We start from the raw sequence: 21,465 nt of genomic DNA, 5'->3' as shown, positions 1-21,465 counted from the left end.
GCTAAGGAAAAGACTCTCCTCTATATCATCCGCATCAGCTCGGCAGGGACTATACGACCGTATTGCTTGCTGAGAATGGCGGTCGACTCCGCAGCAACCCATCAGCTTGTCGACGCAGACGGAAGTGACGTCCAAGGTGGCGCGCAGGTCCGCCCCACGGGAGAGGCGGGCCGGAGAGGGGGGGTACTGAGAGGGCGGGGGCGGGGCGCGGCCGCGGCTCCGTTTCCGGTGGCTGGTTGCGCTCGCTCACCCCAGCTGCAGCCACTCTCTCCCGTGGCTGCTTCCTCCATCCTGGTATTTTTTGGAGCCTCCATCCTGGTTCTTCCAAAGTGCCCGGACCCAAAACAGGAAGTAAGTGCGATGGAACCTTCAGGTCCGGGCCTCTGTCGCAGCCGCTCCGCCCAGTGCGGCCGAGCCGGCCCCTTCGCAGGCCTTGGCTGCCGCCGGCCGGGTTCTGCGGGCGGGGTCGGAGTCCGGTCTTTGTCTAGCCGCCGCGGCAGGCCCCGCACGCTGCGCCCGCGGTCTCCGTCGCCGGCTCATGCAGGTGCTGGCGGCTGGAACCACCGAGCGATCGCTGGGGCGCAGCGGCGAGCCGGCGGGGGCGGAAAATGGCGGCGGGCTGGAGGAACTAAATGGCGCCGGGACCCCTGGGGGTGGGCCCGAGTCGCGGAGGACAGCGCCAGGGGCCGGCGGGCGTGTGCGTGCTGGACGGCAGAGCTCCCAGCCTAGCTTTGCTGGATTCGCGGTCGACTAAGCCCCCTACGCTGCCTGGGCGTGGGTGCGGTTGGCAGGGTAGTGGGGGCGGGGGTCTCCCCAAGCCCACCCAGTTCTCTTTTGCTTGCTTGGCCTGTATGCCCCTCGCCGGTTGTACGGTCTGGCTGGACTCAGCGAGGGAGTCATGGTTGCTGGCCGGACTTTCTCTTTAAAGACTGCACGGGACGTGGCCTAGGGTGCGGGGAGAGTCCTCGCCCAGCCAACTAGTAATTGTCAGGATCGTGCGGAGCAAACCTTAAGCGTTTCAAAACCCTCTTTGGTACTCTAGCGAGAACTTTTTTTGAGAATCTCCCCTCAGCCTTGAGAGTTTTAACTCCGAAAGAAGTGGTCCAGTGCCATCCTGTGCTGTTGAATGATACAGCATATGTTTTTATAAAGACTCGGTGTAGCTAAGGAAAGATTGGTAGCCCGTGAAATGGATATTACATCCCTTTCCCCAGCCTAATGCTCGTGATTGCTTTTCTGAGATCTTGTACCCCTTTCTGACAGCTAGACTTCCTATTGGAACATCCTCGAAAGAAAAGAGCATTTCAGTACTGTTTCTGATATTTTATGTCTTAAGCTAGATGTAATGCCATTTGAGACTTTTATTAATTAGACCTATATTTTATTTTGTAAATAACTTTTAGGCTATAAATTAAAGAAAAGGCCTTTGATTATGTTGAAGGTTTACAGACATCAAAGGCTACTTTCCTTAAAGATTTTTCTGGTACTTCAAATTTCTTTAGGGCAGTCATAAATGTACCTTAATAATTCGAGTAATTTACAATAACATTTAAAACTACAACTATAATAACAAAGTCTTATTGGTTTTACTGGGATAGAATAGTAATAAAAAGTGTATATTTGGATAAACTTAGACTTAAATTACATTTCAAAAATCGTTATGTTGAGTGTACCAAGTTGGTGAGAGACTAATGGTGTCCTCCACCGCAGTCAAAAAATATAAATAAAACCTCCACAGCAGTAAAAAACACAAATAAGGGTTTGAAGAAAATTGTTACTGTGAAGATGGTATGTATTTTATGCTTCTATCCCATTACTTCACTGTCTTTCTCAGGTGCTTTTGAGTACCACCAAACAAGCTAGCATTTCTTCATTATTTTAGATTATGATAGACTTAACCCAAACTGTTGTTCAGGGGAATGATCTAGAAACTTACCTGTTCTGTTTTCTTGTCTTCAGCATTTACTCTGAAAGTACTGGGTCTTGCATACTTCTTAAGAATTTAAATGTGTATGTTTAGCAGTTTGGGGAAAACATACAAAATAAACCTTTTTCTCCAAGTATTCAGGTTTTAGTTTTTTGAGGGAGGAAATCAAAGTTTTATTCTTAGGGTTTGAGCTTGAAAATAAGAGTGTATCTGGGAAATGGTTACTAGTGCCCTCTGGTCTGTCTGTCTGCCTATTATTATTATTATTATTATTATTATTATTATTATTATTATTATTATTTTCCCCCCAGAGCTGAGGACCGAACCCAGGGCCTTGCGCTTGCTAGGCAAGTGCTCTACCACTGAGCTAAATCTCCAACTTTTTTTTTTTTAAAGTTGTGTTTGCCTATATCATTCGATGTCCCTAACAAACGGCCTTGTTTTACATTTATTAAATAGGGCAGAAAATATCGTGTGGGAAAGAAATTAAAGGGTAAGGTTTTATAGAAACAGTTTTAATGACCCAGAGTAGCAAAACGAAACCATGTTATCAAATTGTGTCCATATTTAGCATTCAATATTTATGGTAAATATGTTTTGTTTGGGATTGCTTTCAACCTATTGGTTGCTTTCAGCAATGATTATCACAATATACACAAATTCTGGGTCACCAGCACAGACAAATACATAAGATTAAAATTACGCATTTAGCTTAGGTTGTAAAAGCTAATTTCGTGGGAAATCCACAGCATTGTAAGGTTGGTTACATTGTTATCATAAAGGCAGATTAAAATTAAACAGGCTGAGCACACAGTGGGATAGGAGACTAAGTACACAGTATTAAATGTTCTCAAGGAATGTTATTAGCGTGGCTGCAAGAACTGTTAAAAGTTCAGTCTCTTCAAAGATGGGATATTTTCAGAAACCCTACAGTTTTTGTCTCAGTCTCTTGAGTGCAGTGGTTTCTATTAACGTCTTAATAAGAAATAAGCCTCCCAACTAAGAGTGTACAGCCAGACTGTCAGCATTAAGTTAGGGAGAGAGCCAGGTGTTTTTGAAAGCATTGAGGAACTGGTGACTTTCTTTAAATTTGTATCTGTCAGTTGCAAACACACCAAGACTTTAGAAGAGCATAGAGGTTAAGGAGGATTCTGTGGTGACCACCTCAGCCTGGTAGATCAGCATCTACTCTACACAGTTGAGCTCCAGTGTTTGTACAGACTGTGCTAATGTTCTCTCAAACTTAAGTTCTCATTTTACTAATTGAGTACATTCTCTTTTTGCCGTAACTCCACTTGAAAGGATTAGAAATTTGTGTGCTTAAATAATACAGTTTCAACAAAGGTGGTACATAAATCCAGAGCCAAATGTTATCTGGATGGAGTACAGAGGCATGTGGAGTTTGATGGCTCTTGTATCATTGTACATTTGTCTTGATGGTGCTTTTGCTTTGTGCCAGAATTCTTATAATAAAAATTAATAAAAATCAGTTTGTTTGCTTTGATGCCATAAAGGTAAATTGGTTCAGTTTCAATAAAAGGTAACTATTGTGTCTGCTTTTTTTTCTAGTTTGTGGAAAGATAGCCCACTCCATGATTAAAGTTGTCAAGAACAAGTATGTTGGCAGGTCCTATATAAACTTTTGTCATACCTTTTGAAACATCATTTTTTACTATTTGTACCGTGAGGCCATTCCTTCTAGCACTGGTGTTTAGAGCTAACCCTTCACTCCCCTTACAAAGTGTTTTATGCCAAAGAAATATGTGTTAGGTTTATTCACTGCATAGTGTGTTACAGTGTTTGGTAAAGAAATGTGATTTTAAAATAAACTAGTGGAAAGAACATGGTGATAATTTGTGATAATCTAAAAATCAGATTGCGTTTTTTTAAAAGTGCTGTTTGAAAAGATAGAGTATAATAAAACACTTAAGTTCTTATATCATTGTTAATTACATTAGATAGGCAATACAATTTTATTGTCAGGCCACGCATGAAGTTATGTGCCTTACTTAAAATCACCCATATTACCATGTAATTTACTCTGTTCAATTACAGCATCATTGATAATTAAGTCAACACTTAAAGCAATTGAAGCATTACTTTAAATTTCATTTAATAACGTATTGACACTTGATGATATGTAGTATTGGCTTACCATCTTTAAATGAAACCATTATGTTCTTTAGTTCAATATTCTTTAGCTTGATTTATAAATCTACTTTCCAAACTTCCTCACACAGTATACAAAAGGATTTTAAGGGTCCAGAGCTGTTACTGCTAGCAGGGAATCTTGCTCTGCCTGGATAGAAATCCTGAATAGGCAAAGAATATACTTCCAGCAACGCCGAATTCTGGAGTATCCACGACTTAGGGTCTGGACTGCCATGCTTCACAGTTGTGAACCCCAAGCACTAGAGGCCTATTGACCAAGTGAACCCAAGACACAGCTCTCCCAGGCCTTCAGGCTAACGGCTGAATGAGTGCTCCTGCTTTAACTGCCAGTGGCCACAGCCCTTGACAGCTTTGGTTTGGGGCAGTCTTGAACAGCAGAGGTAAGCAGTAGTGTTAGTCTTCCAGCTTTGTCACAGAAGTGACTATCCCCATCCTGTTGTCAGGGACTAGTGTTAGCAGTTTCACTGTCCAGAGAGTTTGAGAGCCTTGGCTCTTTGGCAGCTTCCTGGGACTCTTTAAATGCCAGGACTCCCTTTTGGCTCTCACCTCTGTTCCCTGTTAGCTCTGGAACCCTTTAGGTCTCCTTACTACTGCCACTGCCTCAGCCTCTTCCTTCACTTCCACTTGTAATGTACTTTTTTCGTGTGTTACCAACTAAGCCTGTAAGAGAAGATGACAGTGGAGACACTGGGCAATGATGCAGGTGATAGTGTAGGAATGTCTCCTAGCTGGCTCACAAATGTGGTAGGCTGTGCTTCATTCACAGCAATCCAAACAAATAAGGACAATGTTTGTGCTTGTTGGGGCAAAGCTCCTTATGTAAATGCTTATACCATCACAGGCCTTTAGCTGGACCACCAGGGGAGATGCTCCCTTCTGGCCTGGGTTGGAACAACTGTGGGGTCATGAAGAGTTCATCAAAGCTTGTGATGGCAAAAAGTCTGGAGGTTGTACTTCAGCAAGCAGGTTGGTTGATGTAAAGCTTTTTCAAAGCTGTCTGTTTAGAACGTTCAGAACAATTGGTGGTGCCATAATGCACTCAGCTGGCTGCGTGGTTGTCCCTTGCTCACGGCAGTGACAGCAGTAGGGAAGGGTCTAACAGCTGTCTGATTAGACAGTCAGATTTGAAGGAAAACGTGAACAGGGGTGCTCACAGTATAGACATCCTTAAAATGAATGGTGTTTCACACTTTAACTCTTAACCCAGTGCCTGAGGAACAGAGGACAGTCTGATCTGTCTTATAATCGTTCCAAAGCATTGCACATCAAGTGCAGAGGGTTCCCATAGGAAGTAGTAAGTACTTTCTGAAGATGTTATTCTGTAGGCCTGTATGTTTTCTAACATTTCTATATGCATCCAGATATGAGATCTAAGAATTTAGATCTTTGTTCCTTTAGAGAAAAAAAACATTAAATATGTTTTTTAAATTACACATTAGTAGATAAATATTGCCGTGTGTGTGTGTGTGTGTGTGTGTGTGTGTGTGTGTGTGTGTGTACGCCCGTGCATGAGAGAGAGAGGGGGGGTGGGTGTGAGAATATGCTGGGCATAGAGGCTCATTAAGGAGGGTTTGTAAATACTGTGACCTCAAACTAACTCCCCCAATAATTACTGACTGGACAGGTATTATATACCTATTGAAATGGTGGGAAGTAATTAGTAGGGGGGAAAGAAGAAAAAATTTGGGCATGGTGATACAAGCCGGTGATCCTAACAGTGAAGAGGCCAAGTCAGGAGAATCATAAGGTCAAGGCTAGCCTGGGTTACACAGTGAGACTTTATCTTAAAAAAATTTTTTTTCATAATATTGTAAAAACAAAAGTTTGGTGAAGTATAACCAAAAATTTGGAAGGTAATCATTAAAATGTTCAAGAGAAATAGGTAATTGTTAATACTATATTGGGCCAGGAAATCTCAAACACGGCCTTGTCGCCTTCAGTTCTGTACTTCACCCCCCACCCCCACCCCAGATAGTATTGTATGCCCTCCCCTTCCCTGCCTGTGGATTTTCCAGCGTTTTTCTGTGTGACCTTGGCCATTCTGGAACTTTGTATACCATGCTAGCCTCGAACTCTGATTCACCTCCCTCTGCTCTTCAGAGTGCTAGGATTAAAGGTGTATGCTACCACTGCCTGGCTGTATTTCCCATATTAAGAGTATCCTCACTAGTGCATTTTCCTATGCCATCTAACTGCACTCTATCTTCCTAGACAGCCTTTGTCATCTCAGGTCAGCCTATGTTACCTCTGGCTTTATATGATTACCATAGGTAGTGTCTGTGCTTAGAAACTGTTAATGAAGTTGACCTCTAAAGAAGACATGAGGCTTCCTGGATTTATTTCTTTTTAATGAATTCTTGACATTTAACTGCCCTAAAATTGAGGGCAATAGAAGACCCAATGGATATGTGAGTCTAAGGACTTTGTATCAATACTGAAGTGAAGGGGAGCATGAGAGATTCTTTAATTTTGTGCTAAATAACAAATGTTGCTATGTTGTAACGTACCCTGTTTGTTCCACCAAGTTACTGTATTCTAGTGAATAGGGACATCTTGTGTGAGCATGGTAACACAAACTTGTACATAGGAGGATAATCAATTTTAGGCCAGCCTGGGCTACATTATGATACTCTATTACATGCTTTCCTCCCCTAATCCCGTTAGCTGTAAGTGAAATGGGGCATATGCAAGAGTGCCATTATACATGTTTTACACCGTTTTCAGGTTCCTTTTTCTTGAATTTATTAAGGTATTTATTGTCTCAAGGTAATTTATCAGGGATGAGAATATGCCGGAATGTCAGTTTGTCAGGTAAAATGTTATCTGTCTGTCCTCCCTGGTGTCTTATTTCTAATTAGTGTAAAAGTGACATCACCCCTGATTTGGGGGAAGGCTGAAGAGGGTGATAGAGCTGTGTGTAGAACGTTCGTGGCAGTGTGCAGGTGGAAGGGCTCCTGCTGCAGCAGCATTTTGTGTGTAATGAGTGAGAGTCAGCTCTAAGTTCCTTCACCCCAGTTGCTGTGATTGATTTGTCAACGTGTTTCTGTTTAGATGAGTATTTCTGACTTTAACACTGGCATGACCTCACTTCCTTTTCCCACTCTTTACCTTCAAAGTGTGTCTTGTCCTCTGTATTTTGGATTCTCTGTTTGCCATCCACCCCCAGTCCACTGAAATTACTTCTGTTAAGGTCATGAGTGTTCTCCATATTTATTGCCTGATCAAGTAAGCACTTCTCTGTCATCTTACTGGCAGCTAGTCATTTCTATACCCATTGAATACTTACTAGGTTTCCTTCTGTGTCACTAGCTAGTCCTTAGTCTGCTCTGTTTGTCTTCCTCGTTTTTTTTTTTTTAAAGATTGATGAGTTTTACTTTATGTGTGTTTTTGCCTGTGTGTGTATCTATGTACCACAGGCCAGAAGAGAGTGCTGGGTCCTGGAACTGAGATTACAGAGGGTTGGGAGCTGCCTTGTGCTTACTGGAGACCGAACCCGGGCTCTCTCTCTCTCTCTCTCTCTCTCTCTCTCTCTCTCTCTCTCTCTCTCTCTCTCTCTTTCTTTTAATAGTTAAGGGTAAATTCCATAAAAGACTTTGTTTTGTAAACAGTTTCTGTAATTGCACTGATCTGTTCGTCTCTTTGGAGTGAGACGTTGGTGTGGTGCGTATCAGGGAATAACTTGTGGGACTTAGTTCTTTCCTTCTACCTGTGGGTCCCCAGGACTAACCTCAGCTCAGCAGGATTGGCTGCGATAGTATCTGTCCATAAAAACTGAAATCAGATTTGGTACCTTCCCAAGTTATCCAACACCAATTGAAGGGTCACTGTAATAAGGTCAAATGGAAGGAATGACAACATGGCTCAGTGATAAGCAGTAATAACACTCGCTGTGCAATCTGTAGACTTTAGATCAGAACTCAGTACCCAGCACACACAAAGATGGAAGGACACATCCGACTCCTCATACTCACTGTGACATGTGATTACACTCCCACCAATAACGGGGGGGGGGGCAGAGGCTGGAGAGGTGGCTCAGCAGTTAAGAGAACTGACTATTCGTCCAGAGGTCCTGAGTTCAATTCGAACCCGAGTTCTCTTAACCTGAACCAGTCCTTGTCTTCTGTTCCGTTCTGGAACTAGAATCTAAGCCTCCAATTTCTAGGTATCTTTAAAAACAACTTGTGTACTTTATTAAGTCAGATTTATAGATATTAATTATAACTGCTGAGCATAACTTAAATGTTCAGCCATTCACTTGGCACCTTAAATACCGTATATATTACATTTAGGTATCAATTGTACTAATACTTAATAAAAACAGCCCATGTCTTGAGTTGAAACCAGAAGCCCAGGAATCATCCAGAGATGGTGTCCTCTTTCTTAGTCGCAGTCTCTTCAGTCATAAAGCCTTGTTGTCTCTGCCCCCAAAGCAAAGCTATTCTCTCTTTCCTCTCTTCTTGAGTACTGTGATGTTTCCAAATCATAGTCACCTCCTAAACACAGTCTTTATAACTTACACCTTCTGTCTTCTCCATCCTGAGTGATCTGTTAGAAATCAACTGTCCCCAGATAATATAAAGGTTAGTTGGTTGGTTCCCACAGATTCCTGAAAAGGGTTGTTTACTTGTCCTCTTGTGTGGTTCCTGATTGAATGGATACTATAAATGGTTTTTAATGGTTTAAGATGAAATAAGGTATTTCAGAGGTGTTAATGTATCATTATAGAAGAACGTGTTAACTGGACATGTTAATTAGTGTTTCATATGCAGTAAGTTTGCACAATGGTCCCGAGGCCGAACCACTTGTATACCTAAACCTGTTTTCAGAGGACATCTGACTGTTTGCTGAGTGGCCTATGAGCTCTAAGAGGATAAAGAATGGATTGTTTCTGTCTTTGCTTGTACAGTACTGGTTTGCAGGCAGATTACCATAAAATGCATTCAGAAGAAAGTTGTGCTTCTGTCTCACTGTTGTGGGTAAGACATCGGGTGTGAGGCCAGAGTGCTACAGCATTATAACTGGTACTCAAATACTACTTGTTGTGTCTAAGCCTCATACTATACTGTTACTGTTCTAGAGTGTTGCAGATGCACAAGCATGGAGGAGAAACAGTCTGGATAACGTGAGTGATGCTGCTGGCCAAAGCACAGAGGCGTGATTCTATGGGAAGGGCTGTAGCTAATCTATCTGTGGTCTAGGTAAGCCTCTCTTTACTGCAAAAATACACCCAATGGTTTGCAGACCTGACAGAACTACATCATGATATCCATTTATCTTTATCTTGAAAATGGTGTCATTACAGTTGTAAAATCATGTTCTTTGATATAGTAAGCTCATTACTCATTGAATCTTTACCATGTAAATACTAATATATAGTTGTCTTTTTGCCAAAGGAAAATATTTTTTAAACAGAATATATATTAATACACACACACACACACACACACACACACACACACACAGATTAATATCTATGTGAGCCAAATATTGAGTAAATGAATATACATCAAGACTTTTGTTGGTATTATTAGTAAAAGATATGTAGGAAAAAACTGTTGAAACAAGATGTATAAGATTCGGGGTTGGGGATTTAGCTCAGTGGTAGTGGTAAAGGCCCTGGGTTCGGTCCCCAGCTCCGAAAAAAAGAAAAAAAAAAAAGATGTATAAGATTCTACATACTTTAATCAGGCGTTGGTAGTCCAACACTCTGATCTTTGCCAGCCACAAGACACTGACCTTGTTCTAAGATTCTAATTGTTTAGTCTGAGAACAAGCACAACAGCTGGGCTATTGCATAGGAAAGAGCAAGTGAGGTTACCTTAAACAGAAATTCTCTTTGTCAGGAGTAGGCCCAACCCCATACAAAAGCATTTGCTGTGGTTAAGTATACTGGTTTAATACTATGGGGAGAAAAGAATTATTTAGTGTTCTTATTTTTCAGGGCTTAAATACTCAAAAGGTGCTTACAATTGTTAGATCAAGATGGAAGTTTTGGTTAATTTTCTGCTAAAAATACCAGGCTTGAAATGTAGTTCAATGGCAGACCATTTGTCAATCACTATGGCTGAGAAGACAGGGTGGCAGGCCTGAGGCGGCTGGTCACGTGCATCCACATTGTGTCTTCGGCCAGGAAGCAGAGAAACATGCATGCTGCTGCTCAGTTCTCTTCATGTCTTCTACTTAGTCTGAAAACTCAACCCTTGGCATGACATCACTCAAATTTAAAGTGCATTTCCCAGTTCAACCTAATCTAGAAAATTCCTTACAGTCATGCCCAGAGGTTTATTTCTATGGTGATTCTAAATCTCACATTGACAGTGAAAATTAACCACCACAAAATGTAAATATTATAAGAAAGTTGTTAGAACTAATCAGAGTTGGTCAAATTCTTACAGGTTATTGAATCTCATTAACAATGGGTAGAAACTAAGAAAGGCAGTTGGTGAAATCTGAACTCCTTCTGCAGGTTTATATAAAGACTGTAACGCAGATATCTAGATCAGTTTCATGTACTGTCTGGAAATAATTTTATAAATCCTTACATGGTCTCTTATACAGATTTGAGTATGAGCACAGTTGAAGAGGATTCTGACACAGTAACAGTAGAAACTGTGAATTCTGTGACGTTTACTCAGGACACAGACGGGAACCTCATTCTTCATTGCCCTCAGAATGGTAGGAGAATTGCTAACTAATACTGGGGATTGATCAATTCTATCTCTCCTTTTGTCCATCACTGACACGTAGTTTAGACTTGTGTGCTTGAAAAGACCATGGCGTCTTCAGATTATAGATTAATCTTAACTTATAAAAATCTCTTAGTTCTTAATGAACTATGACTTTTAGTCTAAGCGTGTGTGATATTCTTTACTAATCTGCTTTCTGTCTTCTGACTGTGATTTCATCCTGGATTATTTCATTCATTCATTTTACCTAGCATGTACCTGTTGGGGCGGTTCACATTTCTATCTCTATTATGAACTCTCTATACTACTTATAGGCACCTCGGATTTTACATGGCCCAAGGGCTTCTTTCCAGATATTTCCTAAACTTCACTTTTCCTTTTTAGAATCTCTGGTCACGGTTAGGAATAAATTCCTTGTGTCATGACCTAACTGGTGGTATGCTGTCCTAAAACTCCATTTATCCCTGTTTTGGGTCCCTCTTGATTAGACCAGATTATCTTTTCTCATCTGGGTTATTCCAGCCTTTTATCCAGTTTTCCTACGTGTTAGTGCCATATTGAAAGTCTAGCGTGGTTTTTAGAATATATAACTGCGTGCTTTGATTCCCTCCTGCCACAGCCGCCATGGCGGTTAGAATTCTCAGGCTTATGTTCTTCTAGTATTCATAGTTGTTTATTTTCACAACACTTTTTTCCACTCTTCAATTCTACTGCACATTTTTCTCTAACTGCCAGAAGGGACAAATGTTTCCCTGCTTCCATTTTTTTTTTTTCAAGTTCATGACACCTCCATAGGAAATCTCCCTTCACTTCCAGTCTAGGTGTCTATCTCCGTGCACTCATGACAACTTCTTCATTCCACAGTCACAGCTCTGAGTACACTGTTGTGAAATTGTTGGTTTAGTTATTATTCCACCAGAACTTCCTCGACAGGACATCCTTCACTGTTCTGTCCCCAGCACTTAGAACCAACTATAGACATTTAGTAAATGTTTGAATGAATCCATGAGCAGCCCTTCCCTGTGTGTGTGAAGTCTTTGGAAAACCAAGTTAGTTAGAAGGTGGGACTTTTATCCACAGTGGTGGTGGTTATAAGAACAGGACCTGGGTACTACTATAAGCAAGGAGAAAGCAATGACAATGAGTCCTTGTGTTGCTGGGTGAATTTAAGTGAGCAAGTAGGGGAAGAATGGTTTTAGGGGATGAGAAAATTGCTGCAGAGACTGATGTACTAGGTAGAGATTTGTTATTTTTGAAATTGATTTGAAGTTTTGAGCATTCTCTTTGGTTTGTTTCCCCCCCCCCGCCCCCATTAGACCCTGATGAAATAGACTCAGAAGACAGTACTGAACCTCCACATAAGAGGCTTTGTTTGTCCTCCGAGGATGATCAGAGCATTGATGACTCTACACCGTGCATATCGGTTGTGGCACTCCCACGTAAGTCTGTTAAGGAACATGGTTACCTTTGGAATCGGACTGTAGCTTGCAAGAGTCAATTGGCATTTCTAGAGACCTACGCTCTACTGTTACCTACTTAGTGAAGAAAATACGTTTTTAAGCTAATGCTTATGAGTGTTTACTGTGTGCCAAGCAAGCATAACTCTTAAATTGCCTTTCCATATTGTGCAATCTTTTCAACACTTCTTTACTCTCAACCTGCTGCTGTGGGATTTGAAAGGAGTATTTATTGTGCCTTATATCTATTGAGGCTCTCCTTGTTTTTTAAATGGATATGTGTTCATCCCTATTTTGTTCAAGAGTTTTTAAACTACACCCGTCCCCAAACCTTTCTCCAGTGCTATGCAGTAGGTACAATTATCATCATATATTGTAATAAAAAAAATGAAGCTCAGAGAGACAGGACATTAGGACACTCCCAGGTAGTCTAGCTCCTCTAGGCCACACTTTCACCTTTGTGTTGATCTGCATGGAAGTTAGGTAGATGCCTAGGTTTCTTACCCTAATGAGGTTTTTAGTATGCTTAGATTTTGATATCCTTTAGAGTAAGTAGGCTAGATTCAGAGACGATAGAACAGTTCAGTTGAATGCCATTGACCGGCATACCAGCAACAATATCACATCCTGTTTCTGATTTAAGTATCAAATGAAATCAAATCTTTATCTAGTCAGTGAAGTTAGGACTAGGTATTTAGCATAGACGATTATATCTTAATAAGAAACAGGCACAGAGCTAATTGCTTCTCAAACTGAACAGATACCGTTTTATTTCAGATTACTGTGTATAAAAAAACAGTTAAGAGTAACATATCCATGCTTCAAATTTTGAACTAAATGAAGTTTCTTCCTGTTGGTTCATGTTTTTAAGTGTTTCTTACTGTGTTTTTGTCACTTTTTAAAAAACTTGGTTGGCCTATCTATACAGATATAATCCTATATGAATATTTTATAAACCAGAGTTTTTGAACAATTCTCTTGGGCCAAATTGTGACTAGTTAGTTCATTATTTAAAATACTTGGTTCATAGGTTGGGTCTCTACTTGGCCCTTTGTTCTGTTTTATGGTGTGAAGTTCATTTGTCACCTAATAAATGTAGGTGTGGTGACACTAGAGTGCATGTGCTATGCACTTTGTTACATTTGGGACATGATTAGAAGACTTGACTCGGACTCTTGAGTGTGTTCTCCACATTGATAAAAACTGTTGATAAAATCAACTTAGAAACATTTGTCTTTTGTTAAAAATAAATAAATAAAAACCTATAGTAAAGCACAGAGTTTGGCCACTTAGTCCCCTCTCAGCCCTTGACTCTGATGAGTAGCTAAGCTTCCCTGCCTAAGAAGTTTAGGAACAAAAGCAGCCACGTGGTCCCGTCTTCATCCTCATCACCCTGGAAGTGAACAGGTCGCCTTTGCAGCTTTGTGAAGGTAATGTGTGTAGCTTGTACACACCAATGGCCATTCTTTTCCTGTATCCACCAGAGCAGCCTCATCTCCATAGACATGAGTGAATACTTGGCCACACTCTAGTTATATGTTGAACCTACTGGAATAGATGTGTTTCCACATAGCCTTTAAAAATTAGCAGGTACTTTATCTCCATAACCACACTGACTACATCTTACCTACAAGGGACCATACTGGGTGACTTCATCATAGTTGACAGCATCAACCACAGAAACTGAAAGTGAACATGTGATGCCTAGATCCACTTGCAAACCACCCCCAACTAGGAGAGATGCATCTTAGCAGGTAGGATAATCCCACTCATACACTGTGGTCTAGGCTACTGAGTCACCCATAGGTTAACAAGTACTGGTTAACATAAACACTTAACTATTGGGCCTCCCTGGATCCAAAGCCAGAATAGCCTGCCCAACACAGCCAAGGCACATCTCTAGGGAAAAAAAATACCTCTACTGCCTGTAAAATTGGTAGAAGCAATTTAATGTACATATTTACACATACACACACACACACACACACAAAGACATGAAGAAGGTAACGTTACTGCCCAAAGAAATCAGCCAAAGGTCGCGATTTCAAGGAAAAGGAAATACACCAGTTGCCTTTTTAAAAGTTTAGTTGTTTAAATAATAACTGTAATCAAGAAAATGCAAACAGCTCAGTGAAATTAGGAAAATACCTTTTGTTTTAAATAAAGAACCCAGAAAGGATATACATTATAAAAATACACAAAATTTGGAGCTAAAGAACTTGGTAAATGAAAATTTAAAATCAAGCTTTAACAAACTAGATAAAGCAAAGCAAAAGCTGCTGATTCCAAATTTCTTGAACTTGAAGTAATAAGTGTTTAGAAATAACTCAGATCTAAAGAGTTAAAAAAGATCCAAGACTTACAAATAAGACTTAACTTTAAGAAAATGATTGTGTTACGGGTATTCTGTAATAGAAAGGAAAGGGACATATAAAAATGAATTCAGCAAAATAGCAGTTGAACATTTTTCAAATCTTGAATTAATCTCAGAGACCTCTAATAGAGTCACTCAAGGAAGGTCTTCTCATGCTGATCGGTGGTGGCACTCAGGAGGCAGAGGCAGGTGGATCTCTGAGTTCAACGCCACCTTAGTCTACAGAGCAAAAACAAAATCATTACATAAATAGAAATGCTCAGTGGCAACATGAATATATTACTCTGAAAAGTGCTAGCATTGAAAGATAGAAAATGCCTTTCCAAGACATGCAAAACCAGAGAATCCACTTCTATCAGGCCACACCAGCTTTACAATACTAAGAGATTCCTTTCCTAGAATCAAAAGAACTATCCCTCACCCAAAAGCAAAAAGAACAAAAACCTGCAATTAAATTCTACCAATACATGGGGCTGGGATTTAGCTCAGTGGTAGAGCTTACCTAGGAAGCGCAAGGCCCTGGGTTCGGTCCCCAGCTCCAAAAAAAAAAAAAAAAAAAAGAACCAAAAAAAAATTCTACCAATACAGAAAAACAAGCTATCCAAGAGGGAGGAGGGAAACTACCACCTAGAAAGCAAACTCCAAATTTAACAAAGTAACAAGAATACATGTTAGCAATACTAATACCATAAATGTTTAATATGGCAAAACGGATTTAAGGGCAAAAATCTCAAGACATTAGCTTATTTATAAGGACACACAATAGACCAAAAATTAAGGAATGAAGAAAATAAATGAAAAGCATCAAAAAGTTATTATAAGTAAAATGGATTTTACTTATAGATAAGAGACAACAAAGGTAACCTTAATTATTATAAAGGGATCGATTGAACAGGTGAATCGTTGCAAACATGTATAAATCCCAAGCAGTGGAACTGCTAAATAAACCAAATGTTGGCGTAGAGAGTACTTAATAAAGTAATGTTTGAGAGTTCCAGTTTCCCACATTGATCTCTGGAAAATCAGATAGAAAATCAAAGAAACATTGGCAGTATACTATATTATAAGTCAAATGACTCTAATAGACTCTTATATATAATTTTATCATGCAGTGAATTGCATAGTGTCTTCAGTACAAGAAACATTTCTTCAGGATAGACCATGCTTATATTAGGCCACAAAACACATTCCAACAAATTTCAAAATGTAGTCATCAGATCACCATGTGAATGAAGTTGCTTATCAACAGTATGCCATTGAATGATTAATGGGTCAACGGAGTAACAATGTAAAACATGAAGATGGAAATAACAACATACACAGGAGAAGTAATGCTAAGAGAGAAGTTAGTAACATTAAATGCCTACATTGAAGAAAGAGTTCACATAACCAGATGATGTCTTCAGGTATCTAGCAAAACAAGAATAGATCACACTTAAAATTATAAAGGAAGAAATAACAAGTGTCAGATCAAATTGAAACAAACTGGACCCTAAAAGGTCAATATAACAGCTCAGTTGAACAGCTGATTTGTGAAAGCATGTATATTGAATGGATAAATCATTAGATTTATCAGGAAAAGGAGACTCAAAATTAATACAACAAAAGTACAAAGAGTTAGAAATACTTGTATTTTTAAGCTATTCTATGCTAATGAATGGGAAAACCTCCAAATAAGTTTTGTGGACATGTGTCCACAAATTGAAGCATGCAGACAGAAAATTTGAATAGACTGATAATGGGTAATGAGATCGATCGGTGCACACGAAGCAGAATGACTATAACTACAGTGTTGACAAGGGCAGAGAGAAGAAGGGCTCTTGTACACTGTTGTTGGAAATATGAATACATCCATCCTGTAAAACAGTGTGGTTCCCAGAGTAGAACTGATAGGTGATCTACCAGGAGATGCCTTCATTTCCCATTCCCCTGCTTATAGCACTGTCACAGTAGGCAGGACGTGCCATCAGCCTGGGTGTCCACCCACAGATGAAGAAACTGTGATACATAGACATTGTGAAATATTAACTTAGATATAAAAGAATAAAGTGCTGCATTTAAAGCAGCAGCATGTCTTGGGTGAAGTAAGCTAGGCACAGGAAGCTGAAGATTGGTTTCTTGGAGGTAGGGAGTAAAACTGGTAGCTGGAGTTGGGAATGGTTGGAATACGGAAGGAGGTTGAGGAAAAGAAACCAGGATGCAAAGATACCAGGGTGGGGGTAGACTGTAGTGTGATGAAGTCGAAGGCTAGTGTTCCCGGGGATACTTAGACACAAAGCTGGGGATATGGGAACATGAAATGCTACATTGCATACTAAGCAAAGCATTATTTGCTAGACTTCATGCAGGTCTGTTAGTACTAAGTTATTTAACAAGAAACTCAGGTTTTACATCCTTTTTAAAGCTGCTGATTCAGTCCTCTCAGCTTAGTCATTCTAGCTTACTCCTTTGTGGTTATCTGCCTTTATGCTGCTTCTCACGTGTCATGGTCATTTCCTGTTGAGAGTCACTCATCTTTTTGTTCTCCATTTGCTTCTCCCTCTTGCTCTCTTGGGTCACTTGTTACTGGTGTGCATTTGTGACCTTTCAGACTGGTTGCCTCCTCTTTCCAGCGCAGTCTCCCTGCAGAACTCCAGTAGTCTTTTCAGTTCCGCCCCCACGGATTTGCCAGCTTTGCATTGTTCCTTCTGTACTGTCTCTCCCGCTCTCCTTACCCATTTGCAGTTCTGTGATCATGTTCACTCTCTTGCAGTTACTTCAGATGCCTTTCCTATCTTCCCTTCCATTGTCCTTTGGAAAACTAGAAGCCTATGTAAATTGGTTTTGCCTGTATATTTAACACAACTAATGGATAGCCTTAGAGAATGGTAGCATGAACAATGTGACTTTGCTCTCTCCCTCGTGAGTGACAACATGATCTGTCATGTCACAGCAGCCTTACTCATCCACTCTGAGAATATTGTCTCATATGTCCCCAAACCTGACACCTACGTCTTTTGTATCCAGAGGACAGCCTTGCTTTCTATTTCAAAGAAAATTTACTATATTACAAGAACATACAGTCTACATCCATTGAGACCACTCGGTTTGCATATGCCCGTGTGTCCTGGTGTTCACCCCAGCTAGCTAAGGCTGGCTCTTCTGCCTTCCAGCTCCAGGTCTTTGCAGACTCACAGATGTTCTTGCAGTACTTAGGTCTTTCTTCTGAATCACTAGTTGCTCGTTCTCTACCTGGATGACTCCTGTTAATGTTAAACTCGTATTTTTCTGTAAACTAAAGACCTGAAGCCATTTTTGGCCACTATCCAACTGCCTGCCCTTGCATCCAGTCTCCTCTCATTTCGCTTTAACATACTCTGCGGTTTCATCCGTGGCCCCCAGGTCTCCAGAGATCTAGTATCTTTCTTCCTGTCCCCTCTCTGAGTTTGTCTTTTATGTCTATCGTTTAGTTTGACTTGTGCACATCATACCAGCCTCTAAATATGGAATGGCCTAAGACTAGGACTCCACTCTTAAGAGTGCCTCTCTGTTTTTACTAATGGTCTTAGTTTGTGTTTTTTCCTTCTGGTGATGATGGTCCTGCTTATTTTAACCAGACTTCTCTTAGAAGTGCTTGGTACAGAGAGCCACCTTCAGATTTTCCCCAGAATTCTTGGTGTTTAGTGCTGTCTCAGTCATGTATGTAAAAGTGACTGCACTGCCTGAAAATTCACGGATGCTGAACAGTAGTCTATTCTGGTTGCTTAGATTTAAAAAGAAGGGGGCAAAGCACGGTCATCTTGATCTTTCCAATCTCACACATCTTGTTTGTTTTCAAATCATACCGGTTCTGTCACTGACATGCGTTCACAATTTGAACTATGTATGCTTCCACCTAGTCCAAACCACTGGCCTTTCCCACTGTGCTGACTCTAGCCCTTCTGCCCTTCAGAATGTCTTCCTCACAGCCACCAGAGCAATCCTGGTAATGAAAGTGAGCTTATGTCATTTTTCTGCTCAGAATCATCCAGCGCCTCCTTTCTCATCTTTGCTGCAGCCTGTGAGGTCTCACTCAGTCTCTTTCCGCTCTTTCTTCATCTGATGTAACAACAGTGCACGGATCACACTTGTGCCATTGTACGCGTGCCCTGTCGCCAAGTTTTGTGCTTGTCTTTCCTTAAAGTGCTGTCCTGCAAGACTAGCTTCCTTCCTTTTCCCAAGTCGGATCACCCTAGTTCGTACCTAAAATTTGGGACATACTGCCTCACTCTACTCCATTCCATTCCCTGCTTTATCTTGTCCTTGGCTTATATGAGTATTAACCAACATGGAATCCTGTCCATTTCTAGACTATAAGTCCCGTGAAAAAGTGTCCTATCTGGTATTCATGTCTATTGAGCAAATATGTGCAGTATAATGATTGGTAAGAAGTGGGTTTGGAAATTAGATGAGTACATTTTCACCATGGATTTTTGTTTGGGTAATTAGATCCTACAATTACTACTGTGCAGATGAATCATTATTTTCTTGAAGTTTCAGAAAATGATCAGAGCTTTGAGGTGACCATGACGGCAACTACAGAGGTGGCAGATGATGAACTTTCTGAGGGAACTGTGACACAAATTCAGGTATAGTACATATTTTAAACTGGCTTCTGTGAGGAACATGGTTATTACACACAACTTAAGTAAAAAATGATAAGGATATACCTTGACTCATAATGTCAATAAAGCAAGGCCCATCATCACTGAGGTTTCTAGTCCCAACATGTCGTAAGCAAAAATAGATGCTCATTGTGTTCCCTGTAGAGATCATGGTTGGAATAGGAAGTGATGGGTGTGCCTTCATCTGTGTCTAGAATCCTGCTTGAACTGTTAATAGCAGTGATTACAGTTGTGCTATTCCGTTTGGTGCTTGTAGAGCTAGATAGGCTTTCTCATGTGCTGTGAGGCTGACTGGTAGCCAGGCCTTTCTGCTGTTCTTACTGTGAACTTCTTTTGCTGTCTTACATAGTTTGAATCTAAAATGAGCATGTATTCTAAATTTATGTCTACCTGATTGTGCATCTTTTGCTTTTAGTTGGCTTATTCTTTTACTTCATATCTTCATTTAATGTCTGATATTTTTGAATTGAAAATACTTGAACATTTTTATGAAGTATCACAGTGGCCTTTCGCTTAGGAAGTATAAGACTTCCGGGTTGATATGTAATATTAAGAACTGAGAAGTAATAGAAAAATTCTTTCTTCAGATGAGGCTTATTAAATCATTTCACCTTTTTAATATAAAAATTGTATGAGCTTTACTATAAAAAGTCTTGTAAATAAAATAAAGATCACAGACCAAAGTTTACCAGACTCCGTGCCTGTGCATTTCAAAGAAGTTCTCGTAGCTAGGCCATTCTGACACTGTGGAGCCTCACCCTGGGGCTTACACTTTCACTGCAGTTTGTGTTTATACACGTAATCTACCACCAACACTGAGTGCTCTCTGGCAGGAGGAGAGTGGGACCCCAGCCTTATTTTTTGTGTAATTCACGTTCAGCACCTGCGTTCAGTCCTTCCTCATCCCTTAGAGTCAGCCTTTCTTACTCTCTTTCCTGCGTTATACTTTACTCACATGTATGCTCATGTTACATATATTATGGGCTGGATTCCGCATATGAAGGAGAACATGAAGTTTTTTTCTTTCTGAGATTATATGATATATATTCAAAGTCTATCCATTTTCCTGCAAGTTTTGTTACTTCATTTTTTAGAGCTGAATAGTATTCTAGTTTATAAGTTTTCATCATTTAGTATTATTTCAATTGATACTGAAAGGGCATTTGACAAAACTGACCATGCCTTTATGATAAAAGTTCTGGAGACTTTAGAAATAGAAGGAACATACCTCACTCGCTCACTTAGTCAGTCAATGAGTCAATCAAATAAATAAAGGCTTTGTGCAGCTAAAACCGTTAAGACTTGTACTTGTTCCATTAGTTTCTTATATGTTCATATACACACACGCATATCATTTGTTTACGCATGTGTGCATCTGTGCATGCTGCAGCACACATGTGAAAGTCAAAAGATAACTTGTAGAAGTGGATTCTCTCTTCTTCCACAATATGGGTTCTAAGGATTCAGGTCAGCAAGTCTGAAGCCAGTCTTTATCTTCCGAGCCCTCTCAATGGCTATCCAGTGATTTCTAGCTAGATTGAAGTCACTTCCACAAATAGTGTCACAAGCAGCAGCCATAGAGACATGGTTCTTCTCATTGTGCTCTCATCTTCCACTGACAGCTTTCTCTATTTCTGTGAAAAATGGGACTGTTCTTCAGATTAGAAATTCAGTTTTCTGTTTATAAGAGAAATAGTACATTCATTCTTGGAACTTACCTCAAAGTAGTGACAGCCTGGTAGTTTATTCAGGCCAGAGACTAAACTGAATGACAGTTATCATGTGGCTCTCTGATGTGTCTGTGACAGCCTCATACATACAGTCGCACTCTGACCAAGTCGGTCCTTTTTCCAGTATGGCTCCCTTTAAGCCCAGGATCAAGCCTGTGTCCATACCTCATTAACCTGAGTGCTAAAGCTGTAGCCATGACGACATAAAAGTCCGTGTACCATTACTGTCAGAGTTCTCTGAGAGGAACATACACCAGGAGGCTGTGAATCTTTACCCACTAACACAAACTCATCAGGAGGTAAAGCAGACAGTGATTCTGCAGTGATCTCTTTTAATTTAGTCTGATAATCTTTTATGAAGAAGTTATACTATGCAAGAGAAAAATCTCTTGAGGACATAGACCAGTCATAACACCCAAAGACAGGAGACCTTTTTCCTGTCTGTAACTGACACCAACTGTATGAAAAGTTCATTT

The 21,465-nt window shown here is 40.4% G+C and overlaps 1 protein-coding gene across 2 annotated transcripts in view; it reads left to right on the top strand.

Moving 5' to 3' along the window:
* The first annotated feature begins 204 nt into the window (after positions 1-204).
* Dmtf1 (cyclin D binding myb like transcription factor 1) overlaps positions 205-21,465 on the top strand; it is a 40,388-nt gene continuing 19,127 nt past the window's right edge. Inside the window, exons 1-5 of one of the 2 annotated variants that reach the window (XM_032907044.1) lie at positions 205-351; positions 9,177-9,297; positions 10,658-10,774; positions 12,102-12,224; positions 19,129-19,223. In XM_032907044.1, coding sequence (XP_032762935.1) covers positions 10,666-10,774; positions 12,102-12,224; positions 19,129-19,223 — 327 coding nt within the window. In that variant the 5' untranslated portion in view covers positions 205-351; positions 9,177-9,297; positions 10,658-10,665. The remainder of the gene's footprint in view (positions 352-9,176; positions 9,298-10,657; positions 10,775-12,101; positions 12,225-19,128; positions 19,224-21,465) is intronic. The other variant, XM_032907043.1, reaches the window with a different exon arrangement.

The sequence above is a fragment of the Rattus rattus genome, chromosome 6 (genome assembly GCF_011064425.1).
Source record: "Rattus rattus isolate New Zealand chromosome 6, Rrattus_CSIRO_v1, whole genome shotgun sequence".
Classification (NCBI taxonomy): Eukaryota; Metazoa; Chordata; class Mammalia; order Rodentia; family Muridae; genus Rattus; species Rattus rattus.
The sequence above is the reverse complement of the archived record's forward strand: the minus strand, read 5'-3'. Positions and strand labels throughout refer to the sequence as shown.